Source organism: Filicampus tigris, chromosome 11 (assembly GCF_054856515.1).
Source record: "Filicampus tigris isolate MCC_2025a chromosome 11, RoL_Ftig_1.0, whole genome shotgun sequence".
In the NCBI taxonomy this organism is placed as follows: domain Eukaryota; kingdom Metazoa; phylum Chordata; class Actinopteri; order Syngnathiformes; family Syngnathidae; genus Filicampus; species Filicampus tigris.
In genome coordinates, this window is record NC_141227.1 from 719,181 (window position 1) to 736,612 (window position 17,432).

At 40.5% G+C, this 17,432-nt stretch overlaps 1 protein-coding gene across 1 annotated transcript in view; it reads left to right on the forward strand.

Annotated features, from left to right (window-relative positions):
- The window catches only part of polr1c (RNA polymerase I and III subunit C), a 102,080-nt gene that overhangs the window by 73,396 nt on the left and 11,252 nt on the right, over nucleotides 1-17,432 (forward strand). Inside the window, exon 8 of the mRNA XM_086045959.1 lies at nucleotides 7,786-7,902. Coding sequence (XP_085902085.1) covers nucleotides 7,786-7,902 — 117 coding nt within the window. The remainder of the gene's footprint in view (nucleotides 1-7,785; nucleotides 7,903-17,432) is intronic.

The following is a 17,432-nucleotide window of genomic DNA, read 5'->3' on the forward strand; positions in this document are numbered from 1 at the left end:
ACAAAAAGTGACGTGAAGTCTTCAGTCAGCATGTAAAACAGCCATGGGGTGGCAAACATTGATGCAAAGAATATAGAAGAGTATATTACAGAAATAGTGTAACGAATTGGGTTATCTGTGTTGTGGTCGAATTTGTGTCTTGCCAAGTTGTTTTGTTTCCGAGGTTAATGAATGCATCGTGTGCCTCGCTGGATGGGAGGGCATGCGAGCGAGAGTAGCGGAGGACGAACAGGAGAGCCGTTGCTCTTTTTTGACCGAACGGTTGTCGTACTGTATTGGCGTCGGCTGCGGCCCTTATTAGCCGGTTGGACTAATAAAAACATGATAATTAAACTACGTCTGACGGCGTATTCTTTGAAGTTGCTACAATATATTTTCAAGCGTGACATCTTGGGCAGGCGCGCAGGACTGGATCAGCTCTGCTGCCCACACCGGCTTGCTGCCGGCTGCGGGCGGGATCTAATAATAAAGCAATATCATCCCAGGGGCCGTAGAAAACCTTCGGGCCTTGACTTTGACATATGTGGTCTAAACTTTGGCGAAAACTCATGAAACTTTGCACACACACAGACCTTGCATGAATCTAAATATTTTAGAGATTTCCTCTGCTATTTTCCAAAAATAGCTCTATAGTGCCACCTACAAAATTTTGATCAAATTTTCCTGGTTCGTTTCACGCAGATCTGTGAAAATTGGGAGGTATATGTAATAGCCCAAGACATACAAAGATGTCTTTTGTAGTCATGTGGTAAATCCAACACGATGTCTGCCATTGTGGCTGTATTTTGAAGTTCTGCACATATATTGGCCTTTTATAGGCCATATTTTAACAAACTCCTCCTAGAGATTTTATCCGATCGTTTTCAAAGTTTCGGTGTTTCATCTAAACATGTTTAAGATGAAAGGTTATTGAAAGATTTTTATTTCATTGCACGCTGATGCCACGGTGATGCACTGTTTATAAAGGAAAATTATGCTGTTTTTGAGGGTCTAAATCTGGGCGAAAGCTCGTGAAATTTTGAGCACACATTAGACCTGGCATAAAAATAAAAACTGGAGAGATTTCATGTGCGTGTTTAAAAAAATGTCTCAATAGATCCCCCTACACATATTTGACACATTCACGGTTCTACATTTTACCTAGATCTGTGACGGTTTGGAGACATCTGTAACAGCCCAAATCCTAGAAAAAAGTATCTTATAGGCTTAAATCTTACAGGAAGTCCGCCATTTTTACGTTATTTTGGAATAGGCTAATATTTTTGCCCTTTTGTAGAGGTCATATTTTATTTAACAAACTCCTCCAAGAGATTTTATCCAATCGACTACAAACTTTGAGTGTTTTGCCTGAACATGCTTAAGATGAACATTTATTGAAAGTTTTTTTTTTTTTCATTGCACGCTGTTGCCGTTATGAGCCATTTTATTTACAAAGAAACATTATGCTGTTTACCACGGTCTAAATTTAGGCGAAAAGTCATGCACCTTTGGACATACATCAGGCCTGGCCTAAACACCTAAGTTTTTTATGCTTATTGTCCTTTGTGCAAGTACCCCGATTTGCAAGTACCCCACTTGCAAGTACACCAACGTGGCCAGTGTTGCGGGGCCTGTTATAGCTGCTCGCAGCTCTAGTACTTATTATTATTATCCCTAAAGACGCGCATTTTTGAGGGATTAACCTTGAACAAAAACTCACCAAACTTTGCACACACATCGGGCCTGGAGAAAAATTTGATATTTTGAAGTCGCCATACTCAAGTACTCAAAAACGGGGTTTGCAGGGAGCCCAGGAACCCCTCGATTTTTTTCATCAAAGGAAAGTCCCGGTAAGTTTGACCAACGGTTATGAAAACTGGAAGGCACGTGTAGACTTCTTTGGTTCCCATGCCCTAACACAGGGGTGTCCAAACCCGGTCCTCAAGGGCCGGTGCCCTGCCTGTTTTCTCCTTGCTGTAACGCACCTGATGATCATTATCAAGCTTCTTCAGAGCTTTTATCAGATCATTTTCAAGCTTTTGGTGTTTCACATAAACATGTTTAAAGTGAAAAGTTATTGAAAGCTTTTTATTTCATCGCATGCTGATGCCACAGCGATGCACTGTTTATAAAGGAAAATGACGCAGGTTTTGAGTCTAAACCTGGGCGAAAACTCATGAAATTTTACGCACACATTAGACCTAGCATAAAAATAAATACAGTAGATATTTCTTGTGCTTGTTTAAAAAAATGTCTCTTTACCGCCCCCTACACATATTTAAGAAGCATTCCCGGTTCTACGTTTTACCTAGAACTGTGACAATTTGGAGACATATGTAACAGCCCAAGACCTACAGAATTGCATCTTATCGCCATAGACTAAATCTTACAGGAAGTTCGACATTTTGACTTTATTTTGGAATAGGCCAACATTTTTGCCCTTTTGTAGAGGTCATATTTTAACGAACTCCTCCTAGAGATATTATCCGAGCGACTACAAATTTTGATGAAAAGTTATTCCGTTTTTTTATTTCGTTGCGCGCTGTTGCCGTGGTGATAAGCAATTTGCAAAGAAATATGCTGTTTTTGACTTTGTCTAAACCAAGGCCAAAAACTCTTGCAACAATTGACAAACATCAGGCCTGGCATAAACACCTACATGTTTTATGCTTATTGTCCTATGTGCAAGTACCCGGATTTGCAAGCACCCCAATGTGGCCAGGGTTGCTCGCAGCTCTAGTTCTATTTTATTCCTCGCACTCTTTTGGCGTGCTTCCACTTCCACATTTTTCACCTGATTCTCGCCATTCCAACTTTAACGGATTCCAAAAATTCACGGCATCGGGGGGTCCTTTTTTTTTTCGCCCCTAACATTTATGGTTCCCCCAAAATTCCCCGTTTTTCACCCCCAAAACCCCCATTCATTTCCAAAAGGACATTCAACACTATCTCATTGGATGCGTTGGATCGATTCCCGCTCATTCCACAATTTATCATAGAGGTAATTCAACTTCATTCTTCTTCATTCAGCTCTTTGAACTCACATTTCACACCACCCCCAATTCCTACTTGCCAAAAATTCGAACTTTCAACCTTAGAAAATGTTTTTTTTAAATTCACCATTCATTCCCAATGGAACATTCAACACTTCACATTTTAACTATTCCAATTTCAAATTCACAACATTTAGCTCATTCGACTCACATTGGTTAAGCTTTTCAACACACCCGTAATTCATACTTACGAAAAATTCAAATTATTCAACCTTAAAAAAAACATTAAATTCGCCATTCAGTCCTACTTGCACATTTAACATTTCAATTTGACATCCTTCCAGTTAGGTCCCTGATGGTGTAGTGGCACACACGCCGAGTTGCGAGCAGGCAGTGCCGGATCAATTCCCGCTCATTCCAAAACTTTCCACAATTTTTCATAGAGGTCATTCAGCTCCATTCATCTTCATTCAACTCACATTGATTAAGCTTCTCAACACACCCACAATTCCTACTTCCCAAAAATTCAATTTATTTAACCTCACAAAACCTATTAAAAAAAAACCTCACCATTCATTCCCAATGGCACATTCAACACTTAACATTCAAACCGTTCCAATTTCATATTCACAACATTCAGCTCTTTCAACTCACACTTCCACATTGAGGGAGGCATGGCTCAGTGGTAGTGGTCGTTTCCCAACCGGAGGTTGTGAGTTTAATCCCTGGCCATACCTTCCTGAAAAATTTACCACTCCTGCAATACTCATCCCAGGTGGCCCTAATGAAGCGGCCAGTTTGTACAAAAATATTGGAACACTCCGAATTCTCTGTGCGGTCCTCAGTCATGGTTTCATAAAGTAGAATGCATACGTGTCCAGAATTTTGTTCAGCACATTCATGGTGGAAGTGAGAAAAAATCTAAATTGATAATTGTTCTTTTTTTAACAATATGTTGCCCTAAAATCCACACTGATTCATTGTTATTCATACAACAGATTTTTGATGTCATAATTTTACAGCATAATTATGTTAATTTTACAAACATTTTTTACAGTGCAGGTGTCCCTAGTGATGCGGCCATATTGGCCAAAATATTAGGTATACCAGAGATACTTGCTTCCTTCCTCTCTAGTTTCCTTGTTCTTTGCTACCCTCCGTCCTTCTTAGATTCCTTGTTTCCTTCCTTCCTTTCTTCCTAGAGTCCTTTCTTCCTCATTTATTAGCCTCCTTCTTTGCTCCTTGTATTCTTTCTTCCTACTTTGTTTTGTTTCTTGCTATTTTCCTTGCTATCTTGTTTCCTTACTTCCGCTTTTCTTGCTTCCCTTCTGATTTTTTTTAATGTCCTCCTCGTTCCAGGCTATTGTATATCATTCGAGGTTTCCCTGTACAGTGAGCTTGCTCCATACGATCTTTTCCTGCAGCTGAAGTTTTTCCTTGAAGATTTTCTTCTTTTTTTTTTTTTTTTGCTGTCTGACCATGTCTCTCCTGGTGTTTCCTCCAGTCCATCTTTGCCCAAGTTGATTCCCTTTGACTGACCTTCTAGATAGTCCATTTTATCAGTTAAAACCATTAGACTGTCACATACCTTGTATATTTCTGTTTGCATATTCTTTGCAGTGTTTCATTTGTTTAGTATGACTTATTTTAATTTGATCAATTTTCCAATGAGTAACCTACACCCGGGGCCAAAACTTTTGAGAATGCTAAAAATGTTCACAAAGTCTACTAACTCATTTTTTTACGATGGCAATTTGCTTGAACCATATTTTCCAGACTATAAATTTTTTTCATAGTTTGGCGGTGGTGCGACTTGTATATCATTTCACATGTTGTTGTAACCTAAACATGAAGAAACATAAAGATAAATCCTTAAAGCTATTAAAATGCATGAATAATTTAAACTGTTAAATCTAATATTTTGTTAAATAAGTAAAATAGTATGATAAAAAGACAATTTGACTGTATCAATACATCTCCTTGCCGTGCCTGTGGTCTTGCACACACGTACGGAGTGGAGAGCGAAGACGACCAGAGAGATAATTACGACCGAATAAATAACTGCTTTTGGAGACTTGGAAACATTCTACATGGTCGGCGATAAATAAGATTTATTTAATCGATCTACGACCATTTTGGTGTGTTTAAAGTTATCTTACCTGTTGTAAATTCCTCATTAGTGCTTCATTTATACAGGCATTGGTTTACTGTTTAATTTGTGTGTTTTACACCAGGCATGTTTTCGAGCAGCTAATGGGTCCTTTCTTTATGTTGATTTATGTCCGGCATATTGTTGGACAGCTACGGGATCCTAACGAGAGACGTTTCGAGTCTGTCAGCCGTTAGCGGCAGATGCACGCAGTTTTCGTCGTAGTGTACGCGCCGGGATTGAGCGAGTTGTTGAGCCCTGTGGAATGGATTGGAGTGCTATGAAAGACACGTTCCCTATCACTGTGTCTGATCACGCTCTTTGATTCGAGTGACTGTTTGGATGGGGCGCTCCGGTGAAAGCCCCAAATTCACGGAAAATACGGTACTCAAGGATGTTTTGAAGAATGATCAGATGAATTGCAATTAATGTCCAAGTCCCTCTTTGAACTTATTGTAACTTCAAGGAGAGAGGTTCAACTGTTGCGAAAAAGATTTCAGGGCGACCAGAAAACGGCAGGACTATTTCCTAAATTTAATTCAGCACACCACCAGTGCAGAATTTGTTCAGGAATGTCAGCAGGCAGGTATGAGTGCATCTGCACGCACAGTCAGGTAAAGGCTTGCAGAGGATAACCTGGTGTCAAGATGGGCTGCAAAGAAGCCATTTCTCTCCAGGAAAAACATTAGGGACAGACTGATACTCTGCAAAAGGTGCAAGGATTGGACTCCCGAGGACTGGGGTAAAGTCATTTTGTCTGATAAGTCCCCTTTCTGGTTGTTTGGGGTATCAAAAAAAAGCTTTTCTGGAGAAGAAAAGGTGAGGGCTACCATCAGTCGTGTGTCATGCCAACAGTAAAGCATCCAGAAACCATTCGTGTGGGGTTGAATCTCAGCCCAAAGACTGGGTTCACTCACATCTTTGCCTAAGAATGCAGCCATGAATAAAAGATGGTACCTAAACATCCGCCGTGAGCAATTTCTCCCAACCATCCAAGAACAGTTTAGTGATGAGCAATACCTTTCCCAGCATGACAGAGCACCTTGTCATAAGGAAAAAGTGCTAACTATGTAGGCTTAGGGAACAAAACACTCAAATTTGTGGTCCATGGCCAGGAAACTCCCCAGACCTTAATCCCATTGAGAACTTGTGATCATTGCCCAAGAGGCATAGTAACAGACAGGGGCGGAGCCAGAACGTAGCTAATGGGTGAGCCTGGAAAAATCTGGATGGGCCTGAATATTTCTCTCACTGAGCACAATCCCCCTGTCCCGACACATCGTATATTCAAATAAGATACACAAATGGAATAATATGAAGTTCAAATCTTCCCTAGACAACCACAATTGTGTTTGTTCTTGAATTCTTAATATTCAAGAAAATAAAAAACAACAAAACGCAAAAAAAAAAATAATTTTAAAATATATATTTTTTCATGAATCTCACTGGATGGGCCTGTGCACACCCAGGTCCACCCATGGCTCCGCCCCTGATAACATGACAAAAAGATCTAAAAATACTGAAGCAGCAAACTTTGTGAAAAAACAATATTTGTGTCATTCTCAAAACTTTTGGCCACGACTGTATATACTGGCTTTTACTTCTTGTAGTTCCTTTGTAATGTTGTCAAGTCTTGTCCATTATCATTTTAACAAATCATTACAAATGTTGACTCATAAGTGCAGTGAATAATTTTTATTGCTGCAGTTGTAGTTCTATCCATCTATCCATCTATCCATCCATCCATCCATCCATCCAATCTTATTTTATCTAATCTATATATTAGTAAAACAAATGAAAACGAAGGCTGATGTAAATGCAATTTTAGTCGAGGATCGAATTGTTACAATATTCCCCGTGGCCAAATTTAGTTGCCGACCTGTTGGAGTTGTTAGGTTTTGCTCACCAGGGCGCAAGCCCAATTATCAATTCACAAAAACAACTCACTGCTTGATCATTTTATTTTCCAAGAAGGCATTCAAATATAAATAAAGACTCACACAAGTTGGTTGGATTTTTCCGTCTGTTTCTTTCAGTCTCTGAAGTTCAGGAATCTGACACAAGTCAAGCTTGGCTGCTTTCCATAACCTTGCGGTGACGGGGACAGTCAGAAAAGCGCGCCATCTAAAATGCAGCCCTCACATATATACCATATTGCCCTAACAGAGGAATCTAAAAAAATGCTTTTGTGTGTATGCGTGTACAGATAAAAGTGTGCATAACAATTGTGTATGCCTGTTAGGGTGTGCATGTGTGGCTGTGTGTGTGTGTGTGTTTGCTTGTGTGTGAGCTTACACAAGACACAAAGAGTTTTCCTCTCAGCTATTATGTTATAACTGTTTGTGTAAAGATATTTAGCTAATTGTGTATGATGACCATAAATGTGTAATGCCATTAGCAAAAATGTGTAACACAATTACTATCTGATCCATATATCACTAATATAATGATTCACATAAAACCATGATGCAATACAATAATCACTTGGCTAACATCATGCTAACATTCATTGCTAATATGAAGTCTAAATGAGGCAGACAACACAAACTTTGTTGCAGTCCCTCTCAGGATCTCATTTATTGAGACTAACATAATTCTTTGGTTTAGAATTTAGAACAATTACTTTAAACGTTTTCCTTTTCTTTTTTTTCTTTTTTTCCTCAGGGAGCAAGGTTGCCAAAGTAGTCAACAGTCGCCTGGATACATGCAGCAGAGAGGTTCTCCGTCATGATGACTTGAAGAATGTGGTGAAACTTGGACGAGTGCGAGACCATTTCATCTGTATGTTCATTTATTTATTGTATTTTATGTGCACACTGTATTGAAACTTGTAACACCTTCAAACTCAAAAGGTATACCGAAAAAAATTACAGTTGAATTGTATAACTGTATAGATGTAGAATGTGCTAATCTGAATGCAGATGATTTTATTTCGTGCAACAACTTGACGAAATAAAATTGAGTAAATGATGCACAACAGTTTTTTCAGTGAAGGTCAAGAAATCCAAGCTATTAACTCTTGATAATGCACAGCTGTGAACTGAAAGTCATTCCAACTCATAACTCATCTTCTGACATTTTTTTTATTTTCCAAATAATTCCATCAATAGTTCTTCATAATGTGACTGATTTGAGTATTACCGTATTTTCCGGACTATAAGCCGCAACTTTTTTCCTAGATTTTGAGCCGTGCGGCTTATAGTCCGCTGCGGCTAGTCTGTGGATTTTTCTTCCACCGCTCGGGGCGCTCTAACCGGAATGACAGTACAGTTCAATACAATACATTTACCATTAACTGGATGTGACTGCAGGTGGAGGAGTTCAACAGGCGAGGGCGCTATGCACTAGGTTATTGCATTAGGTGCTGTAATGCTTTGATTTTAGGTTTTCCGATAGGTCCCTGAAGTGCACATGAATGCGATTGGCTGATGTTACGTCTGTTCTGTTGTTTCGATGTGAAATGCTATTGTTGATTTAGCATGTCGTGTGTTAGATCGGCTGACTTTATTCACATAAAACAAGACAGCTGCATATGTAGAATGTCGTAGAACAATAGATGGTGGAGTCTGGTGGACATTAGCTGACAAACTGGAGTGGCAGTCGGCAATGAAATGAAGATAAGTACTATTTATTTTCTCTTGGTTCTCTTCTGTTTTAATCAGCAACGTTGCTGTAGTGTTAAACGACACTGTTAGGAAAAAATCTGCTCAGGTACATACATGTACATTTACAGTTCATAATCGTTCTGTAAATGCAGTACATATAAATGTTTGCAACATAGATAGATAACATAGATAACTGCTCCACCTGCAGTCACATCCTGGTTTTTTTTATATATATATATATATATTAAGACAGAGAGAGAATATATATGTATATATAATATATATATATATATATATATATACTATATATATTAATGCTGTCAAGCGATTTTTTTAAATTTTTAATCGTATTAATCGTATTTTTTCATTGTTAACTCGTAGTTAATCACATATTTTATTTATTGTTTATTGTTATTTTTCTGTCCTATTGTTTTCTTGAATTTTAATACCCTCAACATGAATAAGACGATTGATTTTCTTGTGCGAATACTTTATTAAAGTGAAGTCAACCCAAACATATTATTTTTTAAGAATATGCTCCATGCAAGCCCACTCGTTGAAACAAGGCATTCTGATAAATATTGCGTTCGTGGAATAAGAGTTAATCCTGCTGTTTTTAGTCATCGCTGGGGGCGGCCATTTTGTCACGTCTTTCAACTGAAAATGATATCACAGTTGCTCAGGGCTCACGTAACGACCAATCACAGCTCACCTGTTTTCTGAAACGGAGGCATGATTGGTCGTTATTTGAGCCCTAACCGCATCTGTGATGTCATTTTCATCCAGAGGACCACGGCAGCTCGAGTGGGGGCGAGCTTCCATGCTATTGCGACGCAGCTTCGGCGGCAGGAGCACACTTTTTTTTTTTTTTTTTAATTGGTCCTACTTCGTTCGTAGATTTTCCGTGCGGCTTACTAGGGAGTCGACGAGCAGTCTGCACTCAGCAGAGCGGGGAGGGAGGGGCGCACGGGGCAGGCTTCGCCAGTGTGTGCGGGAGCAGCAGACCATTAGGAGCACACGTTGGCAAAGCGCTGTTGGTATTGAAGTCAGTGGTTTGGTATCGGTAATATCGATACCACAGCAAGCTAGTATTATAGCCCTAACCGCATCTGTGATGTAATTTTCAGTCGACAGAAGAAATAAAATGGCCAACCCCTGAGATGGTAAAAAATGGATGGATTTTACGACTCAACTCATATTCCACAAACACAATATTAATCAGAATGCCTTGTTTGAACTAGGGGGCCTGCATAGAACATATTCTTGAAAAAAAAAGTTTGGGTTGACTTTTCCTTCAATTGAAAAAACAAGCATTGGAGTCAACTCACCCCAACAGCCCCTCAGCCCTTTCAAACGCACGCACGCACGCACGCGCGCGCGCGCGCGCATACTACTGAACACCAATTGATTGGCTAACCTTGTCTGGCTTTAGAAAGCAAATATATGTGACAAACACAACGCTGCATTTTAAGGGCAATCAAGGAAAGTCTATCTAATCTAAGCAGTCTATGCAACCATAGGATGTATCTGTATGTACAATATTTATGTATATGCTGCAGCTATGTATGACCTAAGCTAAATATTAGCTGGATATGTGCATTTGTGTGATGAACTTGTTGGTTCAATGTTGCAATTAGACGTGCATTGCATCATTCTATGGCTCGGCATCGGCCGAATGAGCCGGCCGGGCCGGCCCGGGCAGGATGACCGACCCCGTGAAGGGCGACTGGTGCTGGCCGCTGCAGCTGTGGAAATCCATGGGAAGGGCCCGGCACACCCTCAGAGTCGCCTCCGCTGCCCACACTTGCCGGCTGGGACGAAGCGAGCCGAGGAGCTGAGCGCAAGTGGGGGCGAGCTAACGTGCTATTGCTACATATCTTAGAGCGGCAGGAGCCCAAGGCTGCGCACACATTTTTTAAAATCGGTCGTACTTTGTTCATAGCTCTTCCGCGCGGCTAACTAGGAATCGAAACCTAGCACCGACATTATAAAATCTGAACGGTTCCGGGTGAACCGGAATGATGGAATTGATTCCACTTGAATCCGGGGTTTCGGTGCCCTAAGGGGGACACAGACATGCATGTGTCTAAGCAAGTCATCCTCACCGTCATTTTGAAGCAGATGTAACGCCTCCTTCCTCTACTCTCAAGTTTTTTTTTTTCAAGATACATGTATAGATCATGGCGACCAGCAGCCTTTATCAATGCAGCCGCTGGTTGCTATGGAAACCTTAATCACGCGATCAAAAAAATTGACGGCGTCAAAAGGTGGTTGGATTAACTTCGAAAATAATGCGCTGAATTGACAGCCCTATAATATATATATATATATATATATATATATATATATATATATATATATATATATATATATATATATATATATATATATATATATATAGCCGATATTTGAAACCTATATTCATTTGTAGAAAAAACAGGTAAAATGGTGTCAAATTTATGAAAAAATAAAATCTCCAACACTTGACTTAATTTAAATGTCTTTGAAGGGACGGTTGGGCCACGTTTTCATGAACAAGTTCATTTTATATATTTTTGGATCAGGAAAATGAAAAGAGTTGTCATTTTCTATTTTATCAATAAATTTGTGAGAAATTAGGAAATAAGTGTCACCATGAATAACGCCCCTTGATAATGAGATCAATGGCCATGCCCCCTACCTTTCTATCCTTGTTCAGCCGGAGTCATGGGGGGAACCGATTCCAAACTTGCCATTGGAAATCATTGTACTTTCATTGCTTATAACGTCCAAAAACGGTCATCAATTGGCACCAAAGTTCATGTGGACATCCCTACTAATGCCCACTTCAACATATCAAAAGGATTAACCTCTCTGTGGCTGATTTATATGAGAATGAGGAAATTTGGAAGTCAGTTGCATAGATTTAGGCTGGGACGAGCGCACACTGCTTCTTTGCTTGGGGGAAAAAAAAAAAAAAAAACTGCTTCTTTGCTAATCACGGTTTGGATTTCACATTTATTTGGATGAGAAATGCTCCCAGTTTTTTTTACTTACAACTAGTGTTGTTCCGATACTGGTATCGGCAAGTATCCTGATACCGTTTAAAATGCTGGTATCGGCATCGGCGAGTACGAACAAATGAAGCGCTGATGCTGGTTATTGATACTGGTATCATTCTTTGAAACGAGCATATTTGAGAGCCGCAGACCGGAGGGAAACAGAAGAGCCTTATCCAAATGCACATGCATGTTAATATCTAGCCCATGTCGCAATCTCACCAGCACGAAGAGGTATGGAAATAGGGTGTTTATTCAACACACGTTTTCTGTGTGTATACATGTTACAACATAGGGCTGTGTAATTAATCAAAATACAATTACTTTTCCGATTATTACACTCCACGATTACAAAATTGGCATAATCATAAAAAAACTATTATTAATACTCATTTTGAGTAGTTTTGAGGCATGCGCTCACGAGTTACTCCGCCGCGCCGCCCTCTCCAAGCTATCTCGCTAGCTAACGAACTAGCCAGCCATCCAGCCCGTACCCCGCACCCGGCAAATCACACTGCACACGCTCCTACTCAACGTTTTAACAGAGTAAAGGACCTAAAAATGGCACACGAACCGCCACAGGAACGACTTGTAAACAAGCAAGGCAAGTCGAAATCGCTTATTTGCTTACATTTTGGGTTCGCCGTGGAAGAATGTGAGCAAAGACTTATAAAGTGCAAGTTGTCTTTGCACCCACCGGCAACGCGACAAATCTATTCAACCATCGTTTGGTTTACGATGATGCTATGATACACCAAAGCAAGTCAGAGTCAGATTTGGCGTCGTGCGCAACGTTGAAACACTGTACGCAGGAGATATAATGTTGGCGATATGTAACTACTTAAACATAGAAACTCCAGCTAAAGCAAATGTTGCAAGAGGCGGACCCAAAGTGGCCAGGTTCAATACGTTAAACCTGATGCAACATTTGAGAACGAAACATGTGAACGAACACCAAGAGCTTGTGGCGGCTGCGGCGGCAGCGACCATTAACAAGGGGAATTGACCGCAACAACAAATCCTGCTCAATTTTGGATTTTGGAGTTGAACTTGTTGGATTTTTCTTCTGCTTGTTTTTGGTTTTGAAGGGGATTTGTGAGCGGAAGTTGTTGCGATGGGTCACTAATACTCAAAACAAACTTTTATTATAATAATAATATATTTTTTGTAATTAATCCGACACAATCCCTCTCAAAGATACCTCGTGTATATTATTATTTTTTCCTGTTTTGTAAAGGTTTTTAAGTCTGACCAAGCCATGATAGCAATGGTTTTACATCCAAGTGAGTATGCAGTTCTTTAGAATTACAAGAAAAAAAAATGCTCATATATATCTTCTTTTTTTTTTTTTCTCAAAAGTCTGGTATCGATACAGTATCGGCATCGGCCGATACCGCACAGCTGGTTATTGGAATCGGTATCGGGGCCAAAAAATGGCAACGGAACAACACTACTTACAACGCGCCGTCCAATTTGGAAGGTAACAGCCGAAATGGCACATTCCAATGCGGCCACACTAGGCTGTGCAGTCAGCCTTGCTGGAACTTTTCGTTCGCTGCTCGATGAGGGCTTTTGTCACTCTCACGCCGCTTCACTCGGGCAGAAGGTGGCGGCTGCAAGCAAAAAGCAGGGACACCGCACGCGACTGCTTGCGAGGCGACATGAGGACACAGGCTCATCTTCACCTCCACGCGCTGAGCGGACAGTAAGGAGCTAATGTTATCGTGCTAACGCCTTTTGTTTTAACGGCCTGAAGCTAGTTGCTGCTATTAGCCGTCCCAATCCTACCTTTAGCCGGGGAGGGAGGCAGGGGGCTCCAATCTGCCTGCTGCTGTTGTAAACCGCCGTCTCTCTCCCTCCTGAGACACGAGTTTAGCATCGCTAAATGTCCGAAATATAACCAGTCGAGGTTCGTGTGCGCATTCATGCTCTTGTCTGCTTCAGCTTGTGAAAGTGGAGGAGCAATCACCACGGTATTTTAGATTTTTTGTGGAGGTGATCATGATGAGATCGCGTTTTATGTCAATAAATCCAAACTATTGTGCAGAACACTTCTATACTTTCACATGTTGAAGTGGACAAGAGTAGTAATGTGCGTTTGCATTTTGGTGGCGATCGGTCGCCGTTTTAGACAACAGAACTGTCAAAGCGAGCATTATTACCACGCATGCCTTCCTCGCGTGACGTAGACCGCTGGGACCGAAAACATAACAAAGGGGTGTGGAAATTTGTCGTAAATCTAATCACAAAAAATACCTTAAATCACTACAGAGTCTTTTGGGGGGTGTTAGGTTTCAGATCTAAATCACGATACTTACCCTAATTATCTGACTCCAAATTATTTACCATATATTTATTATTTGAACCGACATTAACCTTAACTTCACCTTACCTAACAATTATGCGTGCTCGTTCCGTAAGAGAGAAGACCAGAAAGCCAATCAGCCGAATCACCGAGATTTTATTCCTAACAACAAAAGCTAATACAGTATCGGGGGCTCAATTCCCTCTCAATACAGATCTGTGCACTCCTGTGGCCATCAGAGAGCGACACCACACCGGAGTTGCCCCGAACAGTTATAGAAAACAATATGCAAATTAAACACACCTAAAACACTAGCCACTATCCTTTCATTAGTTACATGGTATCTGCAATATATTTCTTCAGATGCTGATTGGTTCTCTTTTCCCCGCGGTCTCAGATGATGCCTTTTCTTGTGCACATGACTCGCTGGGTTGTAGCTCCTGAAAACACCAAGTTATCTGTATTCCAAGAGGCCGGGGGCCTTCAGAGAAACTGTGGCCCCCGCCTTTGTCTCCCTGTTTTTCACTGGCGGCACCTGGTACCATCAAACCGCCCACACATTGTTTTCCTCTGATACATCCGCTCCCCTGATACTGCAACCTTGAAACAGCTCAACTTCTACTCATTTGTAATACAACTTTGAATCTTTAATAAATGGTTAACTTACATTTATATACCTTCACAAACTAATAATAAAACCCTTCACTAGCCATACATGTATATGTCTTCACAAACTAATAATAAAACCCTTCAGGGGGGACACTTTGGTACTGATGTCATTTTTACATGCAAACCTATTATATAAGTGCCAATGTTAAGGTCATCCCAGTGTCCCTTTAAGCCCATATTTATTAAACAACTAGTGATTTACAAGATGTTAAATCTTTTCTAAGATCTTAAAAAATAGACAACTTTAAGTCTCACAAAAAAGTGCAGGGAGCTCCCAGGCTCAGCTGCATGTCTTAAGTTCAATGAAAACAAACATCTCCTTACAGTAAATAGTTTTATAAAAATCCACGTTAACTGAAATGTTTATCTTTCACACATCTTTGTTTTAAAGTTCAAAAACATAAAAGTGGATCCTCAATGCAGCTACTAGTCAGAAAAATAAGCATGTTTCCAAGACCGGACTGTCACATTTAGTACTTCGCCGTCAATTTTTGCACCATGCACAGCACTTGGAGCGGTGGTTGTTTTAAAGTGCTCTATAAATAAAGTTGAGTTTAGCTTTTCTTTATGTGGCTTACACACAGACACGCACACACTGGCACTCACTCACGTCTTACTTTTATCACCATTTCCCGATATTATTAGCAACTTTACTTCTCTTAGGTAGGATTGTCAAAAATATTGATACTTCGGTACTTGCTAGATATTAAACATTTTGAACGGATACAATACTAGCTTGCTGTGGCATCGATATTACCGATACCAAACCACTGACTTCGATACCAACAGCACTTTGCCAACGTGTGCTCCTAATGCTCTGCTGCGAAGCCTGCCCCGTGCGCCCCTCCCTCCCCGCTCTGCCGAGTGCAGACTGCTCGTCGACTTCCTAGTTAGCCGCGCGGAAAAGCTACGAACGAAGTACGACCAATTAAAAAAAAAAAAAAAAAGGGTGCTCCTGCCGCCGAAGCTTTGTCGCAATAGCACGGAAGCTCGCCCCCACTCGAGCTGTCCTGGTCCTCTCGGTCAGCCCCCTGGCCCACTTCGAACCGGCCGGCAAGCGCGGGCTGCGGTGCCGTCGACTCTGGCCGTGCGCCCGGCACTGCCGACGGATCTCACCAGCAGTCGCTCTTTGCGGGGTCGCTGATCCTCCCCAGGCCACGGCCCGGCTCGCTCATTCGGCCGACGCCTCGCCATGGAACTGACGCGATGCAGTTTATGACCCAAAAGTCAGAATTGGCTAAGTACGTCTAATGGCAACATTGAGCCAACAAGTTCAACACACAATTGCACCTATCCAGCTAATATTTAGCGTATAGCATACGCAGCTGCAGCCTTTACATAAACACTGTACATACATATGCATCATATGTTTACATAGACTGCTGAGATTAAATAGCCTTTCCTTGCTTGCCCATAAAATGCAGCGTTGTGTTTGTCATATATATTTTCTTTCTAAAGCAAGAAGAAAAAAAAAGCCTGTGCTTTAATTGGTATCGAAATGGAATCGAGTATCGATACTGAACTGGGTGTCGATATCAAAGTTGAAATTCTAGTATCGTGACAAGCCTACTTAGGAGCCATGTCGTTCACAAAGCAAATTAAGTGTTGTGACATTGGTGGAGTGGTTAGCTTGAGCCGCAAGGCAGCTTACTGTGGCGAGCAGAACTGCCCCTTGTGTTTATATGACATAGAAGGGCTCATAGTAATGTTACAAGTGAGTCATAGTAGACATTTACATTTACTAAAATTTACTAATATTTACTGTAGTAAACTTTAAGTAGGTGTTTGTTTTAATTGAATTTTATGACATGCTTCTGAGCCTGGGAGCTCCTGGCACTTTTTGTTAGACTTTTAAAACAAAGTTGTCTATTTTATAGGATCTAAAAAGCTTTAAAATGTTGTAAATCACAAACGCTTTTTTAATATACATGTGCTTAGGCATTTAAACTAAGTCAAGTGCTGGAGCTTTTATATTTCAAAATGTTGACACCATTTTAACCCTTTTTTCTACGAATGAATATCGGCTATCAGTTATCGACCTCCTTGATCACTAATAATTGGCATCGTATCAGCCCTGAAAAAAGCATATCGGTCTATATATATATATATATATATATATATATATATATATATATATATATATATACATACATATATATGTCTTTTTGTATTGAAGGTTTTGTAATCCAACAAAGTAAGCAATGTCATTCAGTACAGCAGGTGGATAACATCTACTTAAACTATGAGCACGGTCAAAGCTGTTTTGCTTCCGTGACTACCAGCACAAACTGTCTCCTGTAACAGGCTGCACAATGTCAGTTCAGCTGCGCATGCGCAGTAAATCTTTACGATGACAGAGTTGAGATGCTACTTCAAAGCATTGGCTCTCACATTTCCGGCCCCTAATTGGAAGACTAGCAGACTTACAATTACTCAATAAACAAATAAGAGCCAAATTTGCTCGTCGTAAATCACTATCCTTAATTATTACACTATAAATAAGCAAATGTTATACAATGACATACAATGACGTACAGTCTTACACAACAAATTAACACTCTTTAAGTGTCCACCTCACAGATAAGACATAATTTGTCAACAAGTCTTTCCATTCTTTGTTGAAACTGGAATGCTCCTCTGTGTGAACACGTTGGACAGTTCAATTAAGTTATTCTCATCCAACCCATTGATCTC